This window comes from Rattus norvegicus, chromosome 1 (genome assembly GCF_021556685.1).
Source record: "Rattus norvegicus strain SHRSP/BbbUtx chromosome 1, alternate assembly SHRSP_T2T, whole genome shotgun sequence".
In the NCBI taxonomy this organism is placed as follows: domain Eukaryota; kingdom Metazoa; phylum Chordata; class Mammalia; order Rodentia; family Muridae; genus Rattus; species Rattus norvegicus.
Window position 1 is genome coordinate 80,054,492 of NC_141534.1, and position 26,974 is coordinate 80,081,465.

Below are 26,974 nucleotides of genomic sequence, written 5' to 3' on the forward strand. Positions count from 1 at the left end.
AAAAAAAATCAAGATTAGCCACCCATGGTCGTGCACACCTTTAATCTCAGCACCAGAGAGGCAGAGGCAGGTGGATTTCTGTAAATTCGAGGCCCATCTGGTCTACAGAGAGTTCCAGGAGAGCCAAGGGTTACATAGAGAGACCATGTCTCAAAGGGGAAAAAATTCAAGCCTATCTTTACCTACAAAGCAAGTCCATAGCCAGCCTAGACTACATGAGACCGTCTGCAGTAAGTCTGCAGACTTAAGTTCCTCAGGTATGCTCTCCCAGCCTACTGGAGTGTGAATGTCATGTCCAATCAATTCATCAGTTTCCCTAGTGCCCAGGTCAGGGCTTGGCAGACAGGAGGCTTCCGGTCATGGTGGCTGAGAGCATCATGGAGGGGAGTCTCGGGATCTCAAATCAGTTCCTGAGAGTGCGACTTCCCTGTTTCACTCCTCTCCACTTGCCCAATTCATAGGCTAATGCCCGGGACATGGCAAATCCTCACTCAACCTAGGTGAAAAGAGAGTGGTGTGAGGTGTTGTGTCCAGCCAGTCAGTGGAATCCCCTAGGAACAGCAAGGACAGACCCCAGCGGCCCTGTTGATACCATTTATTGTTCTCTGCTCTGTACAAGCCGCGTCTGTCCCCTCCCCAACCCGCCCCCATCCAGGAGCACCCAGACCCCCACCTGTGCCCTCCCAACTCTGTTCATAGTCCACTGTCCAGCCAGATCCCAGAGGAAGTGGAGGGGGTGAGTAGTTCAAACCCATCTCCACCACAGAGTTCACTGGAGCCAGAATGCTGCTGGGTGGCAGATGAGGTTTACAAAAGAGGATCAACTGGACAGAGGATCAAGTCCAGTGTCTGACAGATGAAGAAGGAAGGGCCAGAATGGCCTGGGATCGGAGCAATTTAATCTTCAGTTTGTAGGGCATGGGACTGGAAAGAAGCTAGACCACCTGGGATTCTTTAGAATGGGTGACAGTAAGGAGGGGTGGGGAGAGTCTGACCAGCAGCCCCAGAAGGGTAGAGTCCAGAGGGAATATCTGATTGGCACACTGAAACACCCTGGTCAGGGATCCTTTCCGGCCAAGGTGCTTCCCCCTGTTCCGGGCATCCCAAGACCCTCAGCCTTGTGCATCAGGCGGTGTTTCTTCAGACCATAGGTGTTGGCAAAGCCCTCACCGCAGGAGGAGCAGCGGAAAGGCCTGCCGCCCTGATGGGCAGCCAGGTGCTTCCGGAAGTAGCCAGGATCCTTGAAGGCCTTGAGACAGGCGGGACAGCGCAGCTCGGGCCGCGGGGGCTCGTGGGCACGCTGATGGCGCAACACGGAGCTCAGGTAGAAGAAGCCCTTGCCGCAGTGCTCACAGCGGTAGGCGCGCTCGCCCAGGTGCAGCCGCTGATGCTCCAGCAGGTTGGAGCGGTAGCGGAAGGTCTTGCCGCAGGCGCCGCAGCGCTGAGGCCGGGCCACGGCGTGCAGCCGCCGGTGCTCCGCTAGGCTAGAAGATTGCGCGAAGTGCTTGGCGCACACGCCGCACTTGAAGGCGCGCTCGCCCGTGTGCACTACGCGGTGCTGCCTCAGGTACCAGGAGCGCAGGAAGCCTCTACCGCACACGCCGCACCGGTAGGGCCGCTGCTCTGTGTGACAGCGCTGGTGGCGCATCAGTAGGGCCGCCTCCCAGAAGCGCTTCCCACACACTGGGCAGCGGAAACCCCGTTTCTGCCGGTGGCTTCGGCGGTGCAGGAGCAGATCGTATGCGCCCGCAAAGCTCTGGCCGCAGAGGCCGCAACCCAGGGTCCGGCGCACCAAGTGCACATACTTATGAGTCACCAGGCCCAGGAAATGCTTGAAGCTTTGGCCGCATGTGGCACAGCTGAAGCGCTCAGCGCCTGAACTGGTCCCGCCACCCGATCCGGCCACCGTCGCCCCACCCGCATCCTCGCTGCCCCCAGAAACCCCAGCCAGCGCTGCCACTGCCGTCCCCACCTCTCCAGCCAGTCCGTTGTCCAGCACGCTGGATGCATCGGTGCCGCCGCTGCTGCTGCCGCTGCCATCAGAGGACTGAGGGCCACTGGATGTTGGCGCGAGAAGGCGCTCCGGGGCAGCCTGGTGAACCAGCTTGTGCCACATGAGGTTCTCGATGAAACCGAACGTCTTGCCGCAGGCGTCACAGCCGTACGGTTTTTCTGACATGTGAGCTTCCTTGTGACTCATGACGTGGAAGAGATCCGGGAAGTGTTCCCCGCAGTCTGAGCAGGCGTAGCTCAGGTCGGCCGGCCCACCTGAAGTGCCTGCAGCTCCAGGTCCACAGGCCCCAGTGGTCCCCTGTCCGGTGGTGAGGCCTGTGGCTCCAGCCAGGGCGCAGGGCAGTTGCAGCCGATGCACCTGGCGGTGGCGAGTGAGGCTCTGCGGGTAGCCGAAGACTTTGCCGCACAGCTCGCACTTGTAGGGCCTCTCTCGGGTGTGCACCACGTGGTGCTTGCTCAGATGGAAGGACTCCCGGAAACGCTTCCCGCACACGGGGCACTGGTGGGGTTTCTCGCCGGTGTGGATGCGTTCGTGTCGCTTTAGGGTCTCGCGGCGCCCAAACGCGCGACCACAGATGCCACAGCAGAACGTCTTGCCTGGGCCACTCGCGCCCGGGCCGCCAGCACCGCCATTCCCTGCACCTCCAAGCAGCAGAGGATGTGCGCTGAGAAGTGGGACAGGCACTGCACCATACACCACAGCCGCTGCGGCCGCCGTGGCTTTCTCGTCTGTAGTGGATGGGTCCGCGGGCAGGAGGTAAGGACCTGGGGGAAACGGGGGAGGTGGCTGTGGGACCGAGGCCGCGCCGTCCTTAGCTGGCTCTGTGGCCACAGGTGGTGCGTGGGCAGCCTTGTGTCGCAGCAGGCTCTGCGGCGCTGAGTATGTTTTTCCGCACAGGTCGCAAGGGTACACCGGCCGCGGGGTTCCGGCCGCTGCGTGGGCCGCCTGGTGCTTGAGGAGGTAGGAGGCATCGCGGAAGACCTTGCCACAGATGCCACAGGGCAGGCGCAGCAGGTCAGCCGAGTGCGTTTTCACATGACGTTTGAGGCTCTCCCTCCGGTTGAAGCTTTTGCTGCACACAGAGCAAGAGAAGGGTTTCTCACCGGTGTGGATGATCTGGTGCTGGTGGAGGTGGCTAGGCTTCTTGAAAACCTTCCAGCAGAGGGAGCAGGCGAATGGGCCCTCCCCGCCAGTAGTGGCAGAGGGAGGCATGGCCACCCCAGGTGGGGCAGCAGGGGTGGTGTTCCCATCAGTGGAGGTGGCAGGCGTTGCAGGGGTGGCTGAAGGGCCAGAGGACACTGCGGCGGGGTCAGAGCTGGCTGTGGCGCTGGCTGTGGGTACCGGGAGGCCCAGTGAAGGAAGTGCAGGCCCAGGCTGTGACGTACTGCCGGTTGGTGTTGATGGCACATCCTTGTGGCAGCGTCGGTGACGGATGAGACTGGAGACATGGTTATAGGTGCGGCCACAGATGCCGCATTCGTATGGTCGTTCCCCGGAGTGCACTAGCATGTGCTGGACCAGATGTGAGGACTGTTTGAAGGACTTCTGGCAAACACCGCACGGGAAGCGCCGCTCCATCAGGTACTTCAGCCTTCGGAAATAGCCCTTGTCATCCTTGGTTGGGTCGCAGGCTGCCCCTACTGTGGGCCCAGGCGGGGTCTGCGAGGGTGTGGGAAGTGGCCCTGGGGTCCCAGTAGGAGTGCCCAGTCCTGATGCTACTCCAGGCCCAGGTGTGGGCCCACCTCGTTTCAGGTTCCCGAACAGGTGCTGGTGTCCAGAGAGGTCGACTATTCCCCATTGCGGAGCAGGGAAGGCAGCATCAAAGAGTGGAGGGGGCGGCGCTCCGAAGGTGGGTGGCAACGGCGGATCCATCTTCTTGGCTTGGGAAGAGGATGAGGAAGACGAAGATGAGGAAGATGAGGATGAAGATGATGATGAGGATGAGGAAGGAGCCTCCGCCTTAGGTTTGAAACTGGACTGGGGCGGGTAGTCATATTGGGGCGGAGGAGGCTGGGGTGGGGGCTGGGGCGGGGGCCCCGGGGTACAGGGCAGGGCTGCCACTGCCTTGGCGTGTTCCCCGTATAGCTCCATGGGCTCAAAGCGCTGGTGGTTGAGGAATTCCAGGAAGTCAAATGGGTAACTCTGGAAGTGGACCCCGTCCTCGCCCCCGATGCCGCTGCTCCCGCCACCCCCGGCACCGCTGCCTGCCTGGTTTGCCTCCATCTCTGGTCGGTGGAGAGAAGGGAGACCCTGTGAAGAAGAGGATGGGGACTGAGCAAAGAGAGCCCGTGAGTAGCAAGCAAAGGGAACTAGATCCATGCTCCTGCACCAACAGCATTCTCTTAGCTAGCCTGTCATTCCACCCATACACCTGCTTTCCTCTAACCTGTGTGGACTTTGGGTATGCTAGTCTCCTCCCATCCTTACCCCATCTTTTTTTGGATCTTCACACACCTCCCTATTTATCCTCAGACTGTCTTCATGCACCTGCTTTCTCTTCCAAGACTAAATCCCTGATGACCTGGGGGTTGGGTGGTGCTCAAACTCTCTCCTCTAAATTGATTCCCTCCACTCCCCATACTTTCCTGTGGTCTCAATCCTCTGGTTTTGCCACTGTAAAACAAGGACAAGAATAGCTCCCATCTGAGTGGTTTAGACAGCAGCTCGGGTGCCAGAATACCAGCTTCAGACCTAAGCCTCCACCCCTAACCTCCTTTATTCTTTTCTGTTTTTTCGTTTCGTTTTGTTTAGGTTTTGGTTTTAGACTGTGTTTTCTCTGTGTAGTCGTGGCTGTTCTATAATTCACTCTGTAGACCAAGCTGGCCTTGAACTCACAGAGATCCACCTGCCTCTGCCTCCTGAATAGTGGGATTCGAGGGGTGTGCCACCATCAAGCATTTTGTGTGTGAGTGTGTGTATGTGTACAGCTGCTTTCTAGTTCTGTGACCATGGGTAAATGACTGAACTTCTGTCCTCACAACCACTCTAACAGAGGGCAATCCAAGCACTCAGAAGGCTGAGATTGCTGCAAGTTTGAGGTAACCTTGTGGTAGTGGAGGCAGGGGGAACAAGGGTTAGGACAAGCAAGATCTATCAAGCACAGGGCTGCTGTGAAGATTCAGCACTTCAGCATTAATACGTGGAAGGCTCCTCCTGGCGTCCTGGTAAACACCGTGATAATCTATGGCAATGCCGTCTATTAATTGTTAGTATCCATTCCAGCATCAGCAATAGGAAAGCCAAGAAAGCTGGGTAAGAGCTCAAGACTGTGGGGAGAGGGACTATTCTTTGAATGCAAAGTAGGGAGGGAAACCTCCTACCTAGGACAGGCTGGTTACAGCAAGAGTGCCTGCACTCCTGGAAGACTGTGGGATACACTCATGGGCCTGGGCAGAGGTGGGTTCTGACCCTATCTGCATGAGCATGAGGAGGGAAAAATGCAGCACTCATCAGCAGTGTGCACTCCACCCCGTGTGTGCTGTGTGTGCTATTAATGATGATATCACATACCTGGGGCAACCTGAATTCCTGTCCTTAGATAAGGAGGGCTTCTCCAAACACCTCCCTTTATAGTGCGTTTTCCATCTCTGCTGTCTGTCTGTCCTTCCCTCTGCACTGGAAGCTAACTCCTGGAGTTCATTTTTGTGTTCTCAGTCCCAGGAGTACCACTGAGTTTTTGAAGAGTCAATGGGAGAAAGACTCCACGTTTTTGCCCATCATCCCTTGCTCCTGCAGTCCTGGCTCTGTGTCTAGCCCTCAGCTTCCTTACATACTATACCAAAAACCTAAGAAGCCATGGGGGAGAGGATGTCTCCTCCCCACCCACCAAAGCCCAGGAACTTTGATTCGGTCTGCCTGAATGGTTCTCTGCACCCACAGGTGAAAGGTGCCTCCACCCTACCTCTACTCAGATATTTTCAGTATCCAGTTCTGAGTGTTCTTGGACAAGAGTCAACATTCCATGCCCTTCACACCCTCTCCATTTAATCTAATCTCCACAAGAACCAAAGGTGTAGCAACCAGGAGATTGCATACAGAGCCTAAGTGAGGGATTCAACTGCCAAGGAGGAGAAATGTGTGAGGATGCAGGAAGTGCTATGGAAGGGGCGGGGACACAGTTACCTGCTTTGCTTGTTTCCATTAGAACCTTCCCATTGTGCTTCACAGAGGGGCCTGTCCTAAGCACTTCCACTTCTCAACCCATCAGATCCCCATGGCAACGCTTAGAGACATCTACTCTCTCCTGTACACATGAGAACACTGAAGCTCAAAGAAATCTAGTAAATTTCTCAGAGTCCCCAAAGCAAGCTTGCAGTAGAACAATTGGCTTGATAGCAAGAGAGAATCCCAACCCATAAGGAAGCTGTACCCCCAAAACAGAGAAAGTATAGGTTAGAATTATAGAAACAGGAGTCTTCATTAAAGGTGCTCTCTGGGCTATTTATATGAGGTATCTAGTGGGAGGTATAGGGGTTACTATTCAATAGATTCTGTCAGACATGATATATATCTCTAATCCCACCATTTGAGAACCTGAGGCAGGACTGAGTCAGGGCTATCCTCATCTACATAGTGAGTTTGAGGCCAGCTTGGCATACATGAGACTCTACCTCATAAAACAACAAACTCCATGGATTCCTTGTCTGCCCTAGGATGTCGTTCCCCAGAAGTCAAGGATACCTCCCTGAGTCCCATTCCGGTTTCTGTCCTCTTACTTTCACCTCTAGCCCATAATCCAGCTATTTTCACCACAGTTAGTGCCACTAACATAATTTTGCCATGTGTTTATGAAGGCAACAAGGACTAAAGTAGCCTGTTCTGTTTGCCATTATGCCCCAACCCCTACTCCAGTGCATATGTGGACAAGCCGTGGGTACTTAGCCAACATTTGTTGACGGGTTGAGATTAAGCAACATCTAGCTTGTTGCCTCTCCTCCAGGAGATCCATGAAGAGACCATGAGGGAAATTAGAGAATGTTTTGCATGAATGAAAATGAAAACACAACAGGGTGCGGTGGCATAGGTTTGTAATCTCAGCACTTAGGAGAGAAGCTGTAGGAAGATCAGGAGTTCAAGACTAGCCTCAGCTACACAGAGTGCAAGGTCAGCCTGGGCTATAGAGGACTCAGTCTCAAAAATAAATAAATAAATAAATAAATAAATAAATAAATAAATAAATAGATAGATAAATAAGAAAATGAAAACACAACATACCAACACAGAAGAGACACAGCTAAAGCAATGCGCAAAGGGAAATTTATTTGTAAATGTCTATATTGATAAATATTTGCCAAATAATAAATGAGGAGCTAGACAGCTCAATGGGTAAGCATTTGTTGAATAAGCCTGGCAGGTTGAGTTCAATCCCCTGAATGTACCATTTAAAGTGGGCAGGAGTATAGTGGTACACATCTATAATCCCAATACTCCCACGGCAAGATGGCAGGCAGAGACAAGAGAAATGCTTAGAAGTTTAAGGACCAATTAGCCCAGTGTACACCTCAGCAAGCAGGAAGGTGAGAGATGACTGCCAAAAGTTGTCCTCTGACTTCCCATATGCACATACTGGAAAGCACACATCCATGCTCACATACAAAATCAAATAGATGAGACTAACCTGTCTGGACCCTCCCTGGAAAGGGAGCTATTTAACAGAATGGAGTTCACATGTCTTCCAGAAAAGGAATTCTATGGTCAGCAGTATTCTGCAAGCAGTAGGGGGTTGCCTCAAGGAAGGTGAGGAACAGAATTTATTAGGTTCATAGTAAGCCCCACTGAGTAGTAAGACATTTTCTCCTTTCAGTGGACTGAAGCATTTTTTTAAAAAAAGTTTTATTTTATGTATATGAGTACACTGTAGCTGTCTTCAGACACACCAGAAGAGGGCATCAGATCCCATTACAGATGGTTGTGAGCCACCATGTGGTTACTGAGAATTGAACTTAGAACCTCTGGAAGAGCAGTCAGTTGTCTTAACTGCTGAGCCACCTCTCCAGCCTGATTGAAGTCTTTTAAAACATTATTTACTATGGATGTGATGTGTGTGAATGAGAGTGCATATGAGGTCAGAGGACAACTCTGGAGTTGCTTCTCTCCTACTTTAATTTGTTCCAGCGATTGAACTCGAGCCACTTGTCTTGATGGCGAGCGCTTTACCTACTGAGCCATCTCGACAGCCCTGTACCAAAGTCTTAAATAGCTCCTTTTAAAAATATTTATTTTGGGGGCTGGGGATTTAGCTCAGTGGTAGAGCGCTTACCTAGGAAGCGCAAGGCCCTGGGTTTGGTCCCCAGCTCCAAAAAAAAAAAAAAATATATTTATTTTGTGTGCGTTCTCCTCCAGGCCTGTCTGCGCACTGCCTGCAAGCCTGGGTGGAAGCCAGAAGAGCGTGTCAGATCCCTGGAATTTCAGTTACAGGTGACTGTGAGCCACCATGTGGATGGATGCTGGGTCCTCTGCAAGAGCCACAAGTGCTCCTAATTTCAGACCAATCTCTCTCCAGCTCCAAATGCCTATTTTCTGAGGTGGCATGTGTCAGGGGAGGGTTTATGAAATTATAGTGGAGGAGACTCCCTACCACACACACCAAATCAAAGTTCCACATAAGCACAGCAAGTTTTAACAGGACTGAGGAAATGGTCCAGCAGATGGAGCATCTGCCATACAAGCCCGGGAACCAGAGTTTGGATCCCCAGAACCCATGTAGAGGTTAGGTGGGCACAGCCACTCTCTGAAATCCAGCACTTAAGAAGGCAAAGGTGCAGCTACACCAGCCCAACCTGTGTACTTGATACTCAGTGAGAGCCCATGCTTCAATAAAGTGGAGCGGGATCAGGGAAGACACTCATGGTCACCCTCTGGCCCCTAGACAAGTGTGCACACATGCACATGCCATGCACGGGGAAGGGGTGAGGGTGTTTAACAGATCATATCTATTTTTGACTCTTCTAAATCCCACCCCAAAAGGATGGGTAGAATTGCTGACTCAGAAACACTGATTTCAGCCAGCAGAGCTGGCACATGCCTTTAATCTCTGCACTTTGGAGGCAGAAGCAGGCAGATCTCTGTGAATTCAAGGCCAGCCTGGTCTAAAGAGCAAGTTCCAAGACAGCCAAGGACACCCAGAGAAAACTGCCTCAAAATAAATAACAAAACAAAACCACTAAGGAAGAGACTGAAGGTCACTGAACTAAAGAGTGTTTAAGGCAAATGGTGGGATTCCAGACTCCACACAGTATTTCACTTTCCAAAATAAAAGCAGGGCCCTCAAAGCACTGTCAGTGGAGACAAGACCTGTCTCATCCTCTCCCTGCCTCCCATTCACATCTCTCAGTTTGGTCCAAGTCCAGGACCAGTCACTGGCATTCACTGAATTCTAAAGAGTACGGTGCGTGGTGATTTATATAGTGTGTCCCATTCAAAATTCCCAACACTGTCAAAAGTGTAGCTATCCCACTAAGCTATACCAAACCATGATGCTCCTGCTGAGAGCCTAGTGTCCCATCTCAGAAAACCCAAAGTCCTTCCAATGACCTACACAGCCCCCACAAGCTTGCAGCTGCTCCTCCAATGTGCTGGCTCCATTTCTGTTCCATAGCCTGTGTTTCAGGGCTGTAGCTTTTGCTGGCAAAATTAACACCCCAATACTCTCCTCCCCTCATCTCCTTCCTGTCTCTGCTTCTCAATGGGGCTCTGAGCAACCACTGCCACCTGTCACCCAGACCTGTACTCGCTTGCTTGCTGTCATCGAATGTACCATATATTCTGCCTTCCTGATCATGTTTTTACTGGTCTCCCTCTCTGATGCCACAGTATTTTTTTTTCCCTTTTTCCCTTCTCACATGTATACACACGTGTGCATGTGCATGCAGACTCAAGGTTGACGCTAGGAATGATCCCCACTCTCTTCCATCATATTCATTGAGCAGGGTCTCTCAATCAAACTCAGAGCTCACAGATATGGCTAGTTTCATTAGCCAGATTGTTCTGGGGATCCTATTTCTGCCTTCAGAGACTGGAATGACAGGTGGGCCTCCTAACTGGCTGGCATTCAGATGAGTTCTGGGAATCTGAACTCTGATCCCCACGCTTTCACAGCAAATGCTTTTAACCACTAAGCCGTCTCCACAGCCCCAGTAACAGGAGCTTCGTGGTTTGTTCCGAACTGTCCTCAGGACCTAGGATAGTACCTAGCTTGATAATCACTATCTTTTTTTTTTTTTTCAAAATAAAAATTACATTTATTTATCGTGTGTGTACACATGTAGAGATGAGAGGGCAACTTACAGGAATTAGTTCTCTCCTTCCATCACATGGGTTTTGGAGACTAAACTCAGGTCATCAGGCTTGTTCATTCTACCTGCTCAGCCATCTATCTCATTGGCTGCATGGGATGTATTCCTGAGTAAATGAAGGAATGAGGCTAGGCAAACAGGGTGGGAAAAGGCACGAGTCTATAAAGTCCTCAGATCATATCCTTCCCTCCACCTGCAAGGTGAGGAAGCTGTCAGAGTAGCCCCCTTGGTGAGCCAGAGCAGTCTAGGGCCAAACTTTTTGCTCTTTGGTTTACCTGAGGAACAGGATGGCACGAGATAGCCCACACGTGGTATTTGCCATATCCCAGCCCCTATAACTCTGTCCTCATGAATTTGATTTTGTGTGTTGTGTATGACTGCATGTGAAGGTAGGGAGGCCAGAGGCCAGTGTTATATGGCCTCAACTGTGTTCTCTTTCTTTCCTCCTTTCTTTGAGACGGTCTTTCACTGAATCAGGAGCTAGCCTGTGAGCTCCAGGAATCTTCCTATCTCTGTCTCCCCAGTGCTGGGATCACAGGAATGTGATACCATGCCCAGCTTTTTCCCCCCTTAATGTTAAGAGCTTGGAATCTGAACTCAGGACAACACTTTATTGACTTAACTATGTCCCCCACCCCCACATAACTTGATTTCTAAAATCTGCCTCTTCCACATAGCCATTCTATGTGAATTTCTGCCCATTTTATTCTCTGTATAAGCAGATGCTCATTAAACAGGTATTGAAAGTGTTTATGAGTGAACAAGGTACAAGTGGATAAGAATCTTATGAGCTTGGTAGAGCTGAGAAAAAGCCAGGCAGTTTATCCCCAAGGCTCTTTCGGATCCAGCCTTTTTCAGTTCTGCTCCAAACTCGCTGCTACTCTCCACACATGACTGTTACCTCTGGACCTCTGGACCTCTGCACCAGCTCTTCCCCAGATCTTTGAATGGCACGATTAAATCTTGTGTTTCAGCATTCGCCTCATAGCTCATCAGACTCTCAGAAAACCCACAGAGCAGCACTGTTTCTGATCTGCCTCTCAACTAGACGGCAAACCCTTGTAAAAGGAGGAGTTGCACCTCTCCCCTTCGAAACTGCATGGCTTGGGCATAGAATGACGGCGTTCATTCAGCGAAGAATAAAACCTATGGGAAAAGATGTAAGCAGAGACGGGGTCTTTCCTAGGAAGTTTGGGACAATGTCAAGAGACTTGGGCAAAGATGGGTATAAGACTGCCGATGCTCCATGAAGGCATATTTCTCGGCTAATTTGCATTGTCCTGGGATTGCAGAGGCCAGGATGAGGGAGGGGAAGGAGAGAAGTGGGCAGGGAGTGTTTCAAGAGAGTCTGATGCTAACCAGGCAGCTGTTCCTCCCTAATCGGGGAAAGGACCTGGTATTAAAAGAACTCTGGAGAGGGCTGTTCCATCGGGGGTGGGGGGAAGGTTTGAATTTGAAGAGGTCTGTTAGGGGGAGTTGCAGGAAGGGGTTCTTAAAAAGCACTTTTAGTATAGGCCAGAATAGAAAATATTTGTGCATTGGGATGGGTTGTGTGTGGTCAGAGCTAGTAGGGGGCAACTCTTGTCACGAAATACTAATACAACACCCCCTCGAAGCAATCCCACAGTAGATAGGAATAGAGGGCTCATGAGCAGCTACCCTGTAAGCACAGCAAAGCTGGTGGCATGGAGAGGATCTCGTGGAGGAAGCTGATGAGGCGGTAGGAAGATTCGTGGGGGCCCTGGCATTTGAAAGGTTCATTACTAACGAGAACCCGTTGGTAGCCATCCCACGGTGTCAGGGGGCATCCACGGGTAAGGTATCTGGAGTGATCTTATAGGGGACTAGTGGTGGGATCCCCTGCTTCGGGCCCGGCAGTGAAGCACTGACATTTGGGGGGGGGGTTGCGTTCTGGGTACTGCGGTAGGGCAGGGCGAGGCCCCCCGCCCCCGAGGAACCCGGGTCCCCGGGCCGCACACCCAGTCACTCACCGGCGCTGGGGTCTCCGCCGGGAGGAGGCTGAGGAGGCGGAGGAGGTGCCGCCGCTCCGGGGAGACCCGAGGGCCCAACCGGAAGTGCCGCCCCTTCCCCCCAACTCCCCACCAGCCCCGCGCCTCCTGCCCGGAAGCGGAAGTCGCGTTCGTTCCCCCCGAAGCGCCGGCGTGGAGGATGGTGGCGGGGGAACGGGGAAGGGAAATTACGCCGGCACAAGACACTGGAGGGGGGACAGGCAAGGCCGCTTCCGGTGGGCGAACGGAGCCTAGTGCGCATGCGCCCACTGCGCCCGCTTCTTCTTAGGGTACCACCCACAGACTCCAGGCTTCCGGCTAGGACACACCCTAGACTCAGGTCTCATGCTTAAGCCTCGCCCCGTAGACTGGAACCACGCCCATCTCTGAGCGACCTGTAATAGGTCGGTCGGATATCTTTTGCTGCACCTCCAATTAGTTTGTTCTATTCTTCCTTTGCTCCAAATTCCTACTTTTGGAACTCCATCCTCTCAGCCGGGCCACACCTACCAACCACGCCCCCTTCTTAATCCTGCCCCTTACACCAAAAGCTTTGTAACGCCTGCTGCATTTAAGGGGCATCGCTATTTTTGTTTGTAACTTTTTGATTTCTTTTTAGACATGGCCTCACATTTGAAGCCATAATGGCTTCAAATTTGTAACAAGACTCCTATCAGAGCCTTCAGAAATTCTGGAATTATAGGGATGATTCTTTAATAACTTGTATGTAGTTCTGCCTTGCACCTTGAAAGCATTCCTTTAAAGTTACTTGTTACCAATCATTGGCATCAATTAGCACGATGCTTTTTAACCCTTAACGCAGACTTGCTGAATAGAAAGCTTTGGGATGGATCTTGGGGATCCATCCGAATTGAAACACTTTTGATGCACTTAAATGAGAACCACAGCACTGGAACACTTTACACTTAGCCACTCATAGCTCTATAAACCTTTCTTAACTCAGCCCCATTACACTATAGACAGCTAAGCCTAATTCTATACAGTCAAGCTCTCCCTTTTTGGTGCTTTTTCTTCCCTCTCCGTGGCCTGAATGGCAACCATGTCTAACCGTTAAGCCTTAATATTCTGCTTGGGAAAGTACTTATAGGTAACTTTTTTGAGACGTTCCTACGAATGCTCACAGGTATGCCTTACTTTCTTTGTAAGCCGCTATTAAAAGATCTTTTAACAACAACAATCTTGAACTCTGTTTCATTTTAAAAGTACTTCCTTTAAGCCCCACCCTTCAGTTAAATACCATTCATTCCCTCTAACTTGCTTTCTATCAGCCAAGCCTAAACTTCTATGATTCTTAGCCCAATTTTCAGCCTCTTCTCCTAAGCTCCAATCTAAGTTTTTACTGCCCAAGTTTTGAACCTCATCTCAGCCCTGCTTCCCCTCAAACTCACACTCTTCTCTCTAAATGCTGTCGAGGTGGTAGTCATTGCTTTCCCCAACCCACACCCTCGAGCTGGCCACTCGACCCCAGGGCCTTTGGATATTCAAGGTATGTTAACCATTGAGCCCTCAACTTAGTTGTTCCTTCCAAATAGGAAGTCCTCTGGAAAAAAAAAAAACTGGGGCAAAAAGTGTCTATGTAGAATTTATAGGAATTTAACTAGAATGAGGGAGCCTTGAGTCACCTTTGCATAGCAGGTTAAATGTTTTACAGTACTTGTATGGTGGAGGTCAGATTGGGCAAAGGCCTGTTCCAAGCCATCGGTTCTTTGGCACCATGCTAAGGAGATATGTGAGATGGGGTTCTCACCAATCATGCACACATACCACTGTCAGGCAAGGTAATGGAGGAACACTGAAAGGGACAGGCACCATGACTGAACACACACTGGAAGTCAGTAGGCAGGGATTTATTTCCACAGCCCATGCCTCCCAGAGCTTGTCAGTCCACAGGAGGGTGCTAGATGGCATCAGAATCCAGAGGTTTAGGTCCCTGCTTTTGATCCCCTTCCACGGCAGGAATACCACCAGAAACAAGGGTGTCTTGTCCTTCTTGCCCATGCCCAGCACCAGCTGAACCCCCCGCTGTACACCCAGACAGGGGAGAAGTGGAGGATATGGGCCAAGCAGGCTCCTTTCCTTCAGGACTCTCCTCCTGTACTCCTTCTTGAACAGGGACGCCCTCGTCGTCATCCCACAGTGGTTGGGGCCTTGGGTTTGGGGGGCACAGGCGCACAGGCATCCCCACAAGCTCTGGGTGTTTGCGTTTGTAATGGCGCCGGAGAGTATTGGCCTCGGTGAAGCGCACCCTGCATGAGGGACATTGGTATGGTCGCTCACCGGAGTGGATGCGGTGGTGATGTGCGAGCTCCCCTGCCTCTCGGAATCGGCGAGGGCAGAGCACACATCGGAATGGCCGGAGGCCAGCATGGATGTTGCAATGGCGCCGCAAGTGGCTGGACCGTTTGAAGGTCTTGCCGCAATCTTTGCACACATGTGGCTTCAATTCTGAGTGCGAGATGCTGTGGCGCTCCAGGTCAGAGAGGTAGGGGAAGGCTCTCAGGCACACAGGACAGAAGTGTGGGGCCCTCTTGGAGCCAGAGCCTTGGGGCCCATCTGCTGCTGACCCTTCGGGAACTGTATAAGGAACACCCTGATCATCGATCAACAGAAGATCGCTGCTGCCACTGCTGTCCACTGCTGCTGTCAACGGGGTTTCCTGCACTGATCTGGGGGGGCGGCCCCGCTTTCGAGGGAGGGAGGACTTGAGAGTCCGATTGGAGGTGGTGGCTGCCCCTGGAGGTCGGCCTCGGCGGCCCCGGGGAACAGGAGGAAGTAAGGCCAGAGGTTTTTCTTCCTCCCCAGACAAAGTTGAAGGCAACGGGTCTGAGCTGGGGTTGTCCATTGAGCAGTGGGGAGCTTGAGTCTGGGTACTGGAGCCGGCTAAGGGAAGAGAGGGGGCGGTGTCAGTGTGGTGAGGGTCTAAGCCCCTGTGTACCCCAGTATTTTATCCCCTCTAAAGTCTTTTGACACCCACATAACAAGACAATTCTGTATGTTAATAAGACATACTGACGCCTTCCACCAAAGGGTATCCCATGACTTCCTAATCTTTCCTTTGGATGTAGGCTTTCTTTCATGGTGGTTTGAATGAGAATGGCCCCTCCTAGGGTTCTATGCTTGAGTGTCTGGATCCAATAGTGGAACTGTTTGGGAAGGATTAGGAGGTGTGGCCTTGATGGAGTAGGTGTTTCACTAGGAATGAGTTTTGAGGTTTCAGTATCCCCCACCATGCCAGTCTCTCTCTCCCTCAGAGTTATGGATAAGAGATGAGCTCTTAGCTACTTTTCTAGCACCATGACAGCCTGCTGGTCACCATTCTCCCAATCAAGATGATCATGAAAAATGTAAACAAGCCTCCAATTAAAGTGCTTCCTTAATAAGTTACCATGGTCATGGCTTTTCATCACAGCAACAAGAAGACAGTAACTACAAAAAGCCTTTAAAGTCAAACAAGCCAAAAATATAAATTTAAAAAGATCCAGTTGAGAATATGGGTCTTGAAGCAGCCCATCAACTTCTTGTCCACAAAGGTCTCAAAAGGTTCCTGCTCCCCACAGAGATGGGGAGGCATGAGGAGAGACAGGTCCTAGCCAAAAATCTATTATTTGTGAAGGATATATATGTAAGTTGCTAAGAGTCTGGGCTTTGAGTCATATACCCAGAAATCAAACGCTGAATCTGTCCCTTTCTTTGTGCGGCCTTAGCCAAGACCCTTACTTCTCTGAACTCATCTGTATCTTTTGTAAGATGGGACTCAGGGATTTTTGTTGTTTGTTGATTTTGTTTTGATCTGTTTTACCTACTAACCCAGACATGCTGTGAACATAATACACAAAAGAGCTGGCATAGCGGCACTGGTAGTTAAGCCTCACACCAACCCTTTGAGGGAACACACTTTCAGTTGTGCAAACTGGGAAACCAAGGCATAGGAAAACCAAGTGAGTTCCTTAAGTTCTCTCTGCCAGTAAGTGACAAAACACGAACCAGTCTTACTGACCTCAGCAGCCAAGGAAATGAGAAGGACCTAGGGAGACAAGGGTGTGTGTGTGTGTGTGTGTGTGTGTGTGTGTGTGTGTGTGTGTGTGTACGGGGAATATTTTGAGGTCTCCAAGTCCTGGAGACCAATAATTAGCATGTGATTCTACAAGTGTCTTTACCTCTGAGTCTGTTTCCTTCTCTGTAAACTCAATATACCAAGGTTGTGGGGAGAAGACAAGAATAAGGAAGCTTCAAAAATGACCTTAGTATACAGAAAGCACCCAAAAATCCAGGATTTTTCCCAGTGCCCAAAAGATCCCAAGATGGTAGGAATTGAGTGTACTTGGGGTCAAAGGCCACTACAGGTGCAGCTAGCAGCAAATGCTGTGGGGGGACCTTGCACCCCTCTTTAAATTGTTTTGTGGTTTGTTTTTAAGTTTTGTGTGTGGTGCTGGCTATCCTCAGGGTCATACTCAGGGTCTCATACACACAAGGCCTGAGCTACTCCCCCAAAACTTGCACCCCCTTTTAATATGCACACAGCATGAAGGTCCACACAGGAGCAACTTGACCAGGATCATATGCTTCGCACCACGAGGTAGCCTGGACAAGAAGATGAGTTTCTAGAACATACCTATTAAGTAAGAATGTCTCTTCGACCCTCCCCCACCCACAGTCCGGTTCGACGCCTGCCTGTTAGGCGCGACTGGCCCAGCCTGCAAGCGGGGCGGGCCCTCAGGGTGCGGTGGCCAATGAGCGGCGCGGGGACATTGGCGGCAGGGGCTGCCAGGAGGGGGTCTGCGCGCGCGAGCCCAGACCGCTCGGCAGGGCGCGAGGTCGGCGTGCGCAGGAGAGAGCAAAGAAGCAGGGAGCAGGTGCCGGGTGCGCGCTCGGGCGCGCGCACCGGGACCACCCCCTTTCCCCCCACCCGGGCCCCCCGCCTCTGGGTACCTCATTTGCATGCTGCCTGGGCTCGCGTGTGTACGCGCGCGCGCGCCGGGGGCGACGGGCCGAAGCGTGGGAAGGGGAGGGGGAGAGGGGGCCCAGCCCCTAAGCGGCGGCGGGGCGGGGGTGGCGGAGCGGGAGCTGGGCCCCGCCCCTCTGTAGGACGCCGGCGGCCCCTCCCTTCCCTCCGCCGCCAGCGCCCGCGGGGAACAAAGAGGATGCCCTGGGTCCCAAGGCCCGGACACGCCTGCAGCAAACGCGCCTGCGTACCAGTCGCCTTCGTTTACCCAGTGACTACGCGTAAAAATCCCCAACCACCTCTAAATGCCTTTCCTCCCTCAAAGCATTCCCAACCCGGTGACCCAATCAAATACAGGTACCGGATAGATGAGAAGCGGGAAATGGCTGCTAAGTGCCCCTAATTAACATGGCGCCCAGCAGCTTCAAAGCTCCATGGAGTAAAAGTAGTAAAATGGTGCTTGGTGTTTCTTAACTCTGAACAAGTTTGACCACTTGGATTTTTCTTCCTCTTCTGGCATCCTACCTAGCAGAAGTCAAAGACTAGAAAAAAGGAATCCTATCTGAACATATCTATGTTCATAACATAACCCTTCGTAACCGTACCGTGGTCTACGAAATGCGCGCTGAGTGTATTGCCCTTAGTCTATATAGCGCCGTGGGTAACTTAAGCCCCGCCCCTCCCCTGCCCTCAACAAAGATGGCGCTAGCCGAGCCTCTTTAACCTCTGTGGCTGGGAATAGGAAAGGAAAAACAGAAGGGCGGGGTGGGGGCGGGAAAGAGGAGCCAAGAAGGAGGGGGAAAGAGGGATTGTCGGGGGGGTAGTTGGGGGAGAAAAGAGCCGAGGCGGAAGTCGAGAGGCCCCTCAGGTGGAAGTGACGCTGACCTCGCTGCCCAAAATGTCGGCGCCCAGAGGGAGGTGTAAGTAATTAAACAGGAAAGCGGACAGACTTTCCCGGCCTCCCGGGGTCCTGCCTGGTCTCCAAGACCTCCGCAACGCAAAAGCAAGGTGGTCTCGCCTAGTCCCCCGGCCGCCTGACCTGCCCCCGCCCTGGACGCCGGAGACTGCACCTTCTAGGGACAGGGAAAGGGGTACAAAGGGCCAGTTTTCCGGGCCTTGTTCGAAAGATCGAGCGGGGGAGGGGGGCTTGCAGCACCTCACACTATGGGGGTGCAGGGGGCGGAGCTTATGGTGGTTGGGGCGGGGCAGAACTGGAGGAGGAGCTTGTTGAGGCGTGGTTTATAGTCTGAGAGGAGGGGTTTCAAGAAAGGGTAGATAGAGACTGGTTAGAAAATGGAATACAAAGTGGGGCCTAGTAAAGAGGCGTGAATCACATGCAATGGGGGAAAGGGCCTTGGTTGAAAAAATTTAAGAAACTTATTTAGGTTAGTGGGAAAGTGGGGTCCAGTAAGACAAGAGAGGCCCAGAGTATGTTGTGTGAAGTTTGCCTGAGGTGTGACCTAGAGAAAAGCTCACCATGACAAGGAGGCTGATGTATGTGTGCAATTTGGAGGCTTTTAGTAGAACCGTCAGGTTTTTATCATGAAGTTAAAAATGTTGGGAGGGAGCTTAGCGGCAAGCTAAGAAAGTAATAGGAAAGTAGAGGTGATTGTAGAAAAAGTCCCAGTGAAGATCTAACTTAGAAAAGTCAAATTAACTTAGAACCATACAAGAATAAAGGAAGTAAGAGGAACTTCGTCAGACTACTCAGTTAAGTCCTATCTGTTCCTCGGCTTTCCTAAGTGCGAGGTACACCTTGCTACTTAGCTCAAACCATCACTGTATGAGGTAAGCACTGATATACCATTTTCATATGTAAAAAGAGTTTCCGTTTCTGAAAACTGCAGAACTAGTGTGAATTCCCTACAAGCATGAGGCGAAGGTGCTCAGCCCAAAATCCTTGTTTCGATAACTTGTCTACAAAAAAAAGAGATCTGTGGAGAAATACTGAATGCTTAGGGAAGAGAGGGAGGGGCTCAAAAGGAGGCAGCCCACACCCGCACCTAAGCAAGAGTAGGGGGGCCTTAATTTGTAGTGGGCAGGCTTGGAGAGGATTGAGGGAGAGCCTTCAGAACACCTCTTGAGGAAAAAGTAAGGTGAATGTGGCTAGGAAGTTTAGAGAACGAAGAGGGTTTGTAAAGAGTGAGGTAGTGGGCGTGGCTTAGCATCGCTGGGAGAGTCTTAGCTGGGACCACTGTTTCTTAGCCAAGAGAGCCAAGGGAAGGGATGGCCAGTGGAGAGGTGACTCTAACCTGCTGTGTCTTTTCTGTACTCCAGAGAAAGCCCCAAGCTACCACCAAACCTCCCACCATGGATGACCCCTCGCTTCCTGTGGTTCCTGCTGCTCCAGGGCCAGCGCCATCTGCCACTGCGCCTCGGGTCCCCTTTCACTGCAGCGAATGTGGCAAGAGCTTCCGTTACCGATCCGACCTGAGGCGCCATTTTGCTCGACACACAGCGCTCAAGCCCCACGCATGTCCTCGATGCGGCAAGGGCTTCAAGCATAGCTTCAACTTGGCTAACCACCTGCGCTCACACACCGGTGAGCGACCCTACCGATGTTCCGCCTGCCCTAAGGGATTCCGAGACTCCACTGGCCTGCTGCACCACCAGGTGAGTTTGGGGAGCCACACATGGCCGACATACTGGGACTCCATTCCACTCAAGGAAAGGCAACTAGAGATGCCCCTGGCTAGGAAGTTTCTCTCTATCTCTCCTGCTGAAGCCTCTAATGCCTACCAGTATCTGCAGCCTTGTGTTTTTAATTCTCTTCCTTACCATCTAGAAAATAGGTCCATGTACACCCAACTCCTGTATTCTGCAGTGATCAGTTTCCCCTACACGGAACACAGACCTTCAAGAGAACTCAAAGAGGCCTTCAGAAAACTTCCATTCTTTCAAATGATCAGGCACTAGGTAGAGGTTAAAGAAAGCAGCTTCTGAGAAAAGATTTCTCTAAGGAAGAAGTTGGGAAGCAAATTAAAAAAACAAAAACAACAACAACAACAAAAAAAAACCAGGGCATAGTGATATGTTCTTATAATCCCAGTGCTTGTGAGGTAGAGGCAGGAGGATCAGGAGTTCACGGTCATCCTTAGCTACACAGAGTTTGAGGCCAGCTTGCACTATATGACCCTGTCTCAGACAGTAAAACAGAAATTAATATATAGGAGAACATTAGATTTCTATAGACAAGAAGGCACAGTGTGTCTGATTGAGATAAGATGTCCACTTGGGAAAAGCATTTTAGGTCAGAAGACCAGCAAGTGCAAAAGCCCAGAGGTGGGAAGGCCTTGATGTGCTCACCGGTGTTCCATTATCTGTTCCTGGGGAGAAACAAACTAGCATTTTCCCAGGTAGGACATTAGCGCAGACCAGAAGTTCTGCTTGGCAAACCAGAGGGTTTAATTGGGCTCCCTTAGCACAGGTGAGGGGTTACAGCAGCATGTGAAACATCCCACCCTCCACCCCTAAGCAGGCATCACCACCAAGCCCCATGTCATCATGGATGAATGACAATCTCGTGGAAGCTGCATAGTGGGGTCCCACTTTTAGTTATAGCTCATAAGATCACTTGCAGCTAGGGAGAATAATAGATGGAGTCCTGGGAGCTGCCTTGGCTTCCGGGTTAGGTCTGCTCAAGGAAGGAGCTGCTGGGGAACCACTTGGTTGGGGCATCACGCAGAGGACTGTGAAGTAGTCCGTTTTACAAAGGGAAAAAGCAGGAGTGTTTACAGAGAAGAGATGGGATTTGAACTCAAGCCTGTGGGTGCCTAGAGCCCTGGCCGTTGCTGTATTCTGTGGGAATTAGTTCCTAGATGAGGTCAGACAGAGAATGTGCCAGCTGGCCTATAGAAGAGCTGTGACTGGGGAGATGGAGTCCCCTTTTGTAGGTTCCTAGTCTCTTGGACAAGAAAAATTTAAAGCAGACTTAGAAACTTGAGGATATCTTACTAGAATTTGGAAGAAAAAGGCTTAAAAGGCCAGCTATAATCTTGGCAGCTTCAAGGTAGGTTGGGGGTTGGGAAAGCAGTAAGAGGAAGAGAGAAAGACCACCCTTTAAGTTAGTCTAAGAAAGAAGGCATGCTCATTGGTAAAGTCCTGCAAGCGGCTATATGGGAGGTGTCTCTTCAGAGTCACAGAAACTTCAGAGTGTGGGGGCAAGCATGCTGAGGGCTTGGGCTGGTATCCACAGAAGAGACAGAAAGTAGAAAAGGAACCCACAGTGGTGGCTGGCCTTTAATCGCAACACTTGGGTGGTGGGCAAACTGATCTCTGACTTGGAGGCCAGCCTCGTTTACAGTGAGTTTCATGACAGTCAAGGGTATATGGAGAAACCCTGTCTCAGAAAAAAAGAAAGAAAAGGAAGCTAGTAGAGAAGGACTAGTTAGGCCTTTTGAGTTAAGAACTCAGAATAGCATGCAGACTCAGGAAAGAGCTGTAAGCAAGGGCATCAAGGGAGAACTTCTGAAGATCGCAAAGTGTTTCACCTCACTAATGAGGTAACCATCCCTCCCATCTCCTTAGCTGTCTCCTGGTTAGGTCATTGACAGATCCAACTGGATTAACTCTTTTTGTTGTTGTTGTTGTTGTTGTTTGTTTGTTTGCTTGTTTTATTTTGTTTTGAGACAGGTTTCTGTGTAGCCCTGGCTGTCCTGGAACTAGTTCTATAGATCAGATTAGAATCAAACTTGGAAATCCACCTGCCCCTGCCTCCTGAGTGCTGGGATTAAAAGTAAACCAGCACCGCCCAGCTTGGATTAAGTCTTGGGAGATGACAACGGTATTCTGTGAGGCAGCTTTGAATTTTGTGTCTCCACCCAGAGCCCAAAATAGAATTTAGAATAGATCATTTTAAGATTTATTTACTTATTTATTATGTATATAGGTGTTTTTCTGGCCTGTATGTCTGTACGACATTTCATTTCTGATGCTTCAGTAGGTAGGGAGAGAGAGCATTGGATTCCCTGGAACTGGAGCTACTGGATAATGTTGGCTGCCATGTGGGTGCCGGGGATAGAACCCTGATTCTCTGTTCTTTCTCTAAAATATTTTTATTCCATTTTTTGTTCTTGTTCAGTTCATTGATTGTTTTGTGAAGGGTTTCACCTTGAATGCCTGACTGGCCTCCAGCTCACAGAATTGGCCTACCACTGTACCCTGCCTCCCAAATGCTGGGATTAAAGACTTGTACTAGTCCAGCTCCACAGAGTAAGATGTGCCACAGCTCATCTTACAGGACTTAGTTCTCTCCTTCCACTATCTGGATCCCAGGGATCAAACTCCAGTCACTAAGCTTAGCTGCAAGTACCTTTACCCACTGAACCGTGTTGCTAACCCGATTCAATTCTTCTGGCCAGGAGGAAGTAGCTTTCTTTTAACAGGCCTCGATAAAGCCCTACTACTTTTTCATTATGGTATTTTAACTTTTCATGAGGGGCACTTGGGAAACTTGCCTTGATGAGGAGGTAAGGTCCCTTCTCAATGGCCCCCATGCACCCCGATGCCGTTCTAGTAACCTAGCAGATGAGGACCAGCGATGGTTTCTAGAGCTTTGGTTCATTCTTCTGGGGTCTGTTGCAGGGCCCAAATCTTCAGCCCTTCCTTTGTGTTCTCGTTCACAGGTCGTCCACACTGGTGAGAAGCCCTACTGCTGTTTGGTCTGCGAGCTCCGCTTCTCCTCTCGCTCCAGCCTGGGCCGCCATCTCAAGCGTCAGCACCGGGGCACACTTCCCTCTCCCCTGCAGCCTAGCCCGGGCCTGCCTCCCTTGAGCTCCCCCTGCTCAGTATGTTGCAACGTTGGTCCCTGCTCAGTTTGTGGAGGTGGAGGGTCCGGTGGAGGAGAGGGCCTGGAGGGAGCTGGAGCGACCAGCTGGGGACTGGCAGAGGCTGCAGCAGCTGCGGCAGCTTCGCTGCCCCCATTTGCATGTGGTGCCTGTGCCAGGCGTTTTGACCATGGTCGGGAGCTGGCAGCCCACTGGGCTGCACACACTGATGTGAAGCCATTCAAGTGCCCGCGTTGTGAGCGCGACTTCAATGCACCTGCGCTGCTGGAACGCCACAAGCTCACACACGACCTGCAGGGGAGCAGTGCACCTCCAACACAGGTTTGGGCCTCGGGTGGGGCTCCAGAGGTGGCAGGAGAGGGTGACACAGCGGAGGTGGGGGCCACCCCACCAACTTGGGACGCCGGGCTACTCCTGAGCCCTACTGGTGCAGGCGTTCCCAAACTGGAGGCACTGCTTCCCGAGGATGAGGGCGCTGGGAATGCCCAGGCTCCGGCTGCGGCAGCCGAAGCATCCTCAGAAGACACACTGTACCAATGCGACTGCGGGACCTTCTTCGCGTCTGCCCCTGCTTTAGCCAGCCATCTAGAGGCGCACTCTGGCCCAGCCACGTACGGCTGTGGCCATTGCGGGGCGCTGTACGCAGCACTGGCCGCCCTGGAGGAGCATCGGCGTGCAAGCCATGGTAAGGGCAGCGGGGAGGCAGCCCCCGACGGTGAGGGTGAGCAGGTGGCTGGAGGGCCCGGACCCGGTTCCTCCAGCCGTGGCAAGAAAATCTTTGGCTGTTCTGAGTGCGAGAAGTTGTTCCGCTCTCCTCGAGACCTGGAAAGGCATGTGCTGGTCCATACTGGGGAAAAGCCATTCCCGTGCCTGGAGTGTGGCAAGTTCTTCCGCCATGAGTGCTACCTCAAGCGTCACCGGCTGCTGCATGGCACAGAGCGGCCCTTCCCCTGCCACATCTGTGGCAAGGGCTTCATCACGCTTAGCAACCTCTCCAGGCACCTGAAGCTACACAGGGGCATGGACTGAATAACCAGGACGCCCCTGCCCACTAAGTCCAGAGCCAGACCATGAGATGAGCCAGGCCCCTGCCTGGAAAAATGGTGCCGCCCAGAACCCACATAGGACCACAGTGAAGCATCTTTTAGCAAAGGGATCCAAGAACATAATTGTTGGGGAATTTCTCTCTGAAATCTACAGAGACTCTTGACTTTGAGACCCCTGGAATGTGGCATGTTCAAATCAGCTGGCCTCCGAGACCGGTGACGTAGTAATGAAAACGGGTCTGCACTCACATCTCTCAGCAGATAACATGTGGGCACCTCCATGGTGTTAACCACCCACCACTCCCTGTGAGCCATCATTCCAGGTGACCTTCATTAGGGAATGGGGGTGGGGCAATATCTTGAACTCCTCCAGGATCCCCTCCAGATGATACCTGTCAGCCACTGGTGGCCCCAGAAAATGAGTATAACCGAAATCTGCCTTCCCCCCATTTTGCTTCCTATACTGAAAGAGGACCAGGGTAGATACCCCCCACCTTCAATTAACCCACTATCAGATTAGGTCTCCCTTACTGCAGAATGGTCTGACCCTACTGGTCTCCCCCATCCTAAACACTAGATTAGACTGGCCCAAAGTCTCCCCGCTCTTTAGGTTGTACTGACCCAGATGCACATACTCCTATCCACTTAGAATGGGCTGGTGTCTGGAATGGTTATGGCCTAACCCCACTCTCCTTAGAGTAATAGGGCAGACATTCCCTTATGCTGTAGAGCGCAATCCTTTGACCACAGTTGTCCCAATCCTGTGACCTGGTGGAGGTGGTAGACATTGAGGTTTTCCTCCCCCTTGACTTGTAGTACTTTGGTCTTCCCATCACTACAACTTGACTCTTTGTTCCAACGCCACAAGGGGATAGGGGAACTTGGCCAGGGGTTTCTCCCCTGTGAGCCTCAACCTGACCCCTGACCCCTCTCCCCAATGTCTCTGGGACTCCAATAAACCTCATTCAATCACTACTGTCTTGTTTTCTAATCCTGGGTTTCAGGGAGGTGGGGGCTTTCTCCTTCTTGGACATAGATTATGTCCCCTAGGGCCTAGAGAGATGGCTTAGCAGTTAAAAATGAATACTGTCCTTTCAGAGGGCCAGAGTTCAGTTCCCAGCACCCACACCAGGCTGTTCATAACCACCTATAACTCCAGCTTCAGTATTTGCTTCTGGCTTAAGATACCCTGCCCCTCCTTGTGGGTTTATAAGCAGTTAATGGTAGGGGGTGGTGATGACTCACAGGGCCCCACCCCTCCCTGAGTATAGGCATTTAATGACTAGTGGGAAAGTCACTCACTAGTGTAGCCACTGGTAAGCTGCCCACACCCCAGAAACGCCCCATAGGACATGTCCCTTGGAGACCAAGCAGTCTCCTGAAGAGGCTCCATACCTTCAACTCTGCAGATGAATGTATATATGAGACCTCTCATGAAACTCTATGGGACAGAGCCAGCCCACCAGAGAGAAGAGAGCCACTCATGCATGTTCCACAGCCTTCCTGTGCTGTGCCCGCATACTCCACACTAAGCATTCTAAACACTGCATAGACCCTATGGTGACCAAGCAGAAAATGCTGGGCCCTCCTAGAGCTTATATTCCAGTGGTGGGCAATGAGTATGGAAAGGGAGGAGGGGTCAAATGGAGATGGTAATTTCATATGATGATGAACTGATGAACAAGACCTTTGCACCAATAAGGAAGAGTGCGGAGAGAGTGGGAGCAGCTGCCTTAGGTGCAGGCCTGTTATCCCAGCTACTTGAAGTTGAGGCAGGAGGCTCAGAAGTCCAAGGCTAGCCTGGCTAACTTAGACCCCAACTTCGTAATAAAAGGTTGGGCTAGGAAGGGAGATAGCTCAGTCAGTGAAATGCTTCACCCACAAGCATGAGGACATGAACTCACAAAAATCCCAGGTGTGATGATACTAAAGAAGCAGATTTAGGATCCCTGAGGCTAGCCCTCTTCATGAGGTCTAGGCCAATGAGAGATCCTATCTCAAAGGACATGGACACCACTGTCAAGGATGACACCTAAAGTTGTCCTCTGGCTTCCTTCCACACACACGTGTGGCACTCCCATACATAACTGTGCACACACAAGAACATTAACATTTTGGGGGAAAAGATTGAAAAGAGCACTGGGAATGAAGATCAATAGAATACCTAGGATTACCAGTGTTGGGGCAGGGTTGTATGAGTGGTAGAGATCTTGCCTAGAATCCTCCAGTGAGGGGCTGGGGGCGTGGCTCAGTGTTAGAGCCCTGCCTGGAGTCCCCCAGTGAGGGGCAGGGACAGTGACTCAATGGTAAAGCACTTGCCTAACATGCATGTGCATTGTCCTAAATTCAGTCCCTAGTTCATGCGCGCGCGCGCGCGCGCGCGCACACACACACACACACACACACACACAGAGTGAGTGCCCAGAGCACACCAGCTTAGATAGAATGACTGGTGGCTCAAACAGCTTCTCTGCAGAGGCTGCATTAGCCTGGTCATAAATGAGGACTGGTTGGGGACACCTAGACATATACAGGAGGAGAGTGAGTCGAGGGAAGGGGAAGTTGGCTTTCACATTCTTCATCACAACCCTCCATGCAAGACGTGTGGGAGCTCTACAGTGAACAAAATAGACAATCACAACTGTCCTGGACTTTTACTTTTCAGGGTAGAATTTCTCTGTGTAGCCCCGGCTGTCCTGGAATTTACTGTATAAGACCAGGCTGGCCTCAAACTGACAGATCTGCCTGCCTCTGTCTCCCAAGTACTGGAATTAAAGCCATGCATCACCACCACCTGGCTTCTAGACTTTACTTTTTTTCGGAGCTGGGGACCGAACCCAGGGCCTTGCGCTTGCTAGGCAA

The 26,974-nt window shown here is 51.5% G+C and overlaps 3 protein-coding genes across 11 annotated transcripts; 1 reads left to right on the forward strand and 2 right to left on the reverse strand.

The window, feature by feature from the left end:
• Window positions 1–23: 23 nt before the first annotated feature.
• On the reverse strand, window positions 24–12,385 carry Znf865 (zinc finger protein 865). Of its 4 annotated transcripts, none has more exons than XM_087659703.1 (3): window positions 12,300–12,385; window positions 1,973–4,264; window positions 26–496 (listed from the first exon to the last, which is right to left on the reverse strand). In XM_087659703.1, exons 2-3 carry the CDS (start codon window positions 4,235–4,237, stop codon window positions 488–490), a joined length of 2,274 nt encoding a protein of 757 aa, XP_087515829.1. In that variant the 5' UTR covers window positions 4,238–4,264; window positions 12,300–12,385; the 3' UTR covers window positions 26–487. The 4 variants fall into 4 exon arrangements, with proteins under 4 accessions (NP_001388685.1, XP_087515829.1, XP_087515842.1 ...); XM_087659716.1 differs by having other exon boundaries at window positions 1,973–4,285; NM_001401756.1 differs by having other exon boundaries at window positions 24–4,264; window positions 12,300–12,370.
• A 1,784-nt stretch (window positions 12,386–14,169) lies between these two features.
• Window positions 14,170–17,670, reverse strand: Zfp524 (zinc finger protein 524). Of its 2 annotated transcripts, none has more exons than NM_001108905.2 (2): window positions 17,268–17,478; window positions 14,170–15,218 (listed from the first exon to the last, which is right to left on the reverse strand). In NM_001108905.2, exon 2 carries the CDS (start codon window positions 15,178–15,180, stop codon window positions 14,236–14,238), a length of 945 nt encoding a protein of 314 aa, NP_001102375.1. In that variant the 5' UTR covers window positions 15,181–15,218; window positions 17,268–17,478; the 3' UTR covers window positions 14,170–14,235. The 2 variants fall into 2 exon arrangements, with proteins under 2 accessions (NP_001102375.1, NP_001426218.1); NM_001439289.1 differs by lacking the exon at window positions 17,268–17,478 and adding an exon at window positions 17,642–17,670 and having other exon boundaries at window positions 14,171–15,218.
• Window positions 17,671–18,146: 476 nt separating this feature from the next.
• Window positions 18,147–25,085, forward strand: Fiz1 (FLT3-interacting zinc finger 1). 5 transcript variants are annotated; one of them, XM_087651995.1, is made up of 4 exons: window positions 18,147–19,068; window positions 19,558–19,635; window positions 19,716–19,893; window positions 22,905–25,084. In XM_087651995.1, exons 1-4 carry the CDS (start codon window positions 19,064–19,066, stop codon window positions 24,093–24,095), a joined length of 1,452 nt encoding a protein of 483 aa, XP_087508121.1. In that variant the 5' UTR covers window positions 18,147–19,063; the 3' UTR covers window positions 24,096–25,084. The 5 variants fall into 5 exon arrangements, with proteins under 5 accessions (XP_087508121.1, XP_087508124.1, NP_001425201.1 ...); XM_087651998.1 differs by having other exon boundaries at window positions 18,147–18,371; NM_001438272.1 differs by having other exon boundaries at window positions 19,558–19,893; window positions 22,905–25,085.
• Window positions 25,086–26,974: the final 1,889 nt, after the last annotated feature.

Bases quoted from the DNA above. Each gene is read 5' to 3' on its own strand.
- Znf865 (NM_001401756.1), bottom strand. From the start codon at position 4,237: ATGGAGGCAAACCAGGCAGGCAGCGGTGCCGGGGGTGGCGGGAGCAGC.
- Zfp524 (NM_001108905.2), bottom strand. From the start codon at position 15,180: ATGGACAACCCCAGCTCAGACCCGTTGCCTTCAACTTTGTCTGGGGAG.
- Fiz1 (NM_001438272.1), top strand. From the start codon at position 19,591: ATGGATGACCCCTCGCTTCCTGTGGTTCCTGCTGCTCCAGGGCCAGCG. The intron at 19,894-22,904 runs GTGAGTTTGGGG...TCTCGTTCACAG, and splicing joins CTGGCCTGCTGCACCACCAG to GTCGTCCACACTGGTGAGAA.